Source organism: Onychomys torridus, chromosome 2 (genome assembly GCF_903995425.1).
Source record: "Onychomys torridus chromosome 2, mOncTor1.1, whole genome shotgun sequence".
Classification (NCBI taxonomy): Eukaryota; Metazoa; Chordata; class Mammalia; order Rodentia; family Cricetidae; genus Onychomys; species Onychomys torridus.
This window is the reverse complement of record NC_050444.1, coordinates 6,088,208-6,091,716: the sequence shown is the minus strand read 5'-3', so window position 1 is coordinate 6,091,716 and position 3,509 is coordinate 6,088,208. Positions and strand designations below refer to the sequence as shown.

Here is a 3,509-nt window from a genome sequence, read left to right as displayed (position 1 = left end):
CAGCTCTGAAAAAGTTTCCGAATAATTTTTAAAATGTAATTTTAGATATTAATGAGGAGTGGCTGTGGGGTAGGTGCTACAGATGTCGATTGGAAGTCAGATGACAACTTTCCGGAATCCAGTCTCTGCTTGCACAGGATCGAACTCGGAGTGTCAGGCTCGTGGTTTGAGTGCTTTTTCCTGCTGATCCCTGGTTTCCATCTCCAGTACCAAGTAAATAAATTCAAACACCTGGCTTGTCGAGGTCGCTCTTCCCCAAGGCCCGTGCCAGTTAAACCCAGAAAAGTCGTTCACTTGTGAGACAAAAGCACGCTGATCTGGGTGTGCACGGGAAGCATGTTGCGGGAGACAGGAGTTTCCCAGGTTCTAGCCGCCCAATCCACCGGGTTAGGACAGTGACTCCGCCCAGCCGGCGGGGGGCGCGCGTGTGCGCGCTCACTTTTCCCGCCAACTCGGTGGCCTTGCAGCCCGGCCTCCCGCCACCGCCTCTTCGTGGGTGCGGCGGTTCCTGTTCCGGGGCGCGAGGGACCCGGATGCGAGCGTGCTATATAAGCGCGCGCCGACCGCGGCGCGCTCCTTTCTGAGGCGTGGTGCTGCGTGCCGCGGAGCTCCGCCGGTCTGCTCCCGTCCTGACTCACCGCTGTTCGCTCCTGCTGAGGAACAAGTCGGTCAGGAAGCCGCGCCGCAGCCATGGTGAGGCGGGGGACGGCGCCGCGCGGCCTGGGCGGCTGCGGGGCTCGTGGTCCCGGGCGCCGCGAGCGCGGACCCCGGAGAGGGCTCCCGCCGCGGCCCGGGAGAGGGTCCCGGTGGCGTCTGTGTCGTGAGTGGGCCGCGACTTACGCTCCGCTGTTTGTTTTTCCGCCTGCCTGATCACAGGCTTTTAAAGATACCGGAAAGACGCCCGTGGAGCCCGAGGTGGCGATTCACCGAATTCGAATCACGCTCACCAGCCGCAACGTGAAGTCGCTGGAGAAGGGTCAGTACAGCGGCTCCGGGCGTTCCCGTCGTGCCTTTTGCACGGTGGCTGGGGGGCGGTCGGCGATGAGGAGACCCTACTGTGTTGAATTGCAGTGATGTTTCCTATACGCTATTCTGAGCCGATGGGCTAAGGTCCTTACGGCGGCTTCGGTCATTTTGAATTCACTGAAAGACTGTTTGCTTATCTGCAGTGTGTGCGGACTTGATCAGAGGCGCAAAGGAAAAGAATCTGAAGGTGAAAGGACCGGTGCGCATGCCTACCAAGGTAAATGACAGAATCTTCTAGTGGTGTATAGAACAGGTGGTGTTTCGGGGTTTGGGTGCCAAAGGAATTCTTAAAGGAAATTAGTACAATTTAGCCTGTACTAGGTGCCAAATACCTGATGGTGGTGGTTGGATATGAGGCCTTATTAAATCAAACTCCAAGGGTACTGCTGTCTTGTGAAAGTTGCTGCTATCCGAAGCCTGTTAGTGTACGGGAAACGGTGTAGAAGTACACTACAGTTTGTTTTGTTTTGTTGCAGACACTGAGAATCACTACAAGAAAAACACCTTGTGGTGAAGGTTCCAAGACGTGGGATCGTTTCCAAATGAGAATCCACAAGCGACTCATTGACTTACACAGTCCTTCCGAGATCGTTAAACAGATTACTTCCATCAGTATTGAGCCAGGAGTGGAGGTTGAAGTCACTATTGCGGATGCCTAAGTCAACTCTAAATAAATTGACTTGATCACTTGTTATTTTGTTGGCCTTCATTCAGAAAACAGGTTCTTAAAAATTTTTATTGATGTTTTGATTGTTTCATATGTGTGCAGGGTGCCTGGTGCCAGCAGAGATTAGAAGAGGGTGTCAGATTACCTGGGACTGTAGATAGATGATTTTGAGCCACCATGTAAGTGCTGGAAACTAAACCTGAGTCCTTCAGCAAGAGAACAAGTGTTTTAACTGCTGAGCAAGCAATTCAGCTATAAACTACTTAGAGGTGTGCTGAGAAATTGGCCAAGTGAAAAAGTTAGGTTCTAGAGCACTAAACCAGTTTATAGGTTAAATTAGGTTGATGCCAGAGCAGTTGATTACTTGACCCTTAAGTCTGGGGGTTTTTGTTTGGGAAAGGGCCTCTATGTAGACCAGGCTGGCCTCAACTCACAGAAATACATCTGCTTGCCTTTGCTTCCTTGGCTAGACTAGGTTATTTGAAATTGGGTCTACATCCCAGGCCGTGCCTAGGCACTAAGCCTAGCTTGCTTTAAGTCTTATAGAACCTTACTAATGTAAAGATATACAAAGACCATGTACTAAGTGAAATTAGATCTTTTCCAGTTTGCTTTTCTGCTTTAACAGTTACTTTGTGAAAGGGTGGCAGAGTTTGTCAAAGTACTCAAAGGCTCGCTCTTTTAGCCCCACTTTTGTTTTTTGAGACTTGAACTCAAGCATGCATATACCATTGTTTGACCCACTGAACCACCTAATCCCATGTAAAACTTGAATCCCTTGGTCATGTGATCAACTGAAAAAACATCCTAAAACTCACTGTTAACCTAGATTTCACAGTAGGTCTTAAGATAGGGAAGTTAGCATGCTACATAAGGACTAGAGATATCCAGAAGCTGGTTTTGAGTACTGAACTTTTACCAGTGTTCTACCACTTGACTAGTGTTGAGGCTGGGCTTGTTTGGTGGTGGGTTTTTTTTTTTTGTTTCGATGCCTGTCCTGGAATCTCACTCTGTAGACCAGCCTGGCCTCTGACTCAAGATCCACCTGGCTCTGCCTCCTGAGTGCTGAGATTAAAGGTGTGTGCCACTGCCACCCAGTTTTTGTTTGTTTTTTTGGTGTTTTTGAAGCTGGGCTTGTTTTCATTTAGTATGAGAGCATGGATCAAAACTAATGCTTTAAAAATTTGCAAACTGGGTGTAGCAATGCAAACATTTAATCCCAGCAGAAGCAAGTGGGACTATTAAAGTGAAGTCAATCTAGTCTACATTAAGTTTCAGCCAGCCAGGGCTGCATAGTAAGACCCAGTCCAAAAACAAAATTTGGGACATTTTAAATTTAATTCCTTCAAGTTTTCAATATACTTTATTAAGATTAAAAAAAAAAAAACTTTTAGGACCTTAAGAATCTAAGAAGGAAGGCTAACTAGTTAATAGCCATAAATCATGGTTATGTGAATCTTGTATGAATGAGTTATAAGTAGAATTTACTTTCCCTGATTCAGAACACACTGCCTTTTAGAAATGTGACCTAGAAATTTCCAAAGGAATTGAAGCCACTTCATTTGTAGTATCCCATTTCTGCACCTGACATCCCTGGGGCCTTATGTGTATGGTTTGTGGATGTAAAATAAAACAGGCAAAGGATGATGAGTGGAAAGTTTGTCTGCAGAGTTAAATTCCAAATTAAGATTCTTGGATTGGAAGGCTGGATCAAGTTACAAGAGACTGCCTTAAATTCTTTGGTGACTAACTACTGCTATAAATGCTTGTATGGGTACTTGAATTCTGTCTGAGACACTTTGCTATGGGCATGGAT

At 47.0% G+C, this 3,509-nt stretch overlaps 1 protein-coding gene and 1 non-coding gene across 2 annotated transcripts; both read left to right on the top strand.

Moving 5' to 3' along the window:
* Nucleotides 1-567: 567 nt before the first annotated feature.
* On the top strand, nucleotides 568-1,720 carry Rps20 (ribosomal protein S20). The gene is made up of 4 exons (XM_036178688.1): nucleotides 568-693; nucleotides 877-976; nucleotides 1,170-1,243; nucleotides 1,503-1,720. The coding sequence occupies exons 1-4, from the start codon at nucleotides 691-693 to the stop codon at nucleotides 1,683-1,685; spliced, it is 360 nt and encodes a 119-aa protein (XP_036034581.1). The 5' UTR covers nucleotides 568-690; the 3' UTR covers nucleotides 1,686-1,720.
* Nucleotides 1,037-1,103, top strand: LOC118579044. The gene has a single exon (XR_004944411.1). It is a non-coding gene; the product is annotated as a small nucleolar RNA U54 (small nucleolar RNA).
* Nucleotides 1,721-3,509: the final 1,789 nt, after the last annotated feature.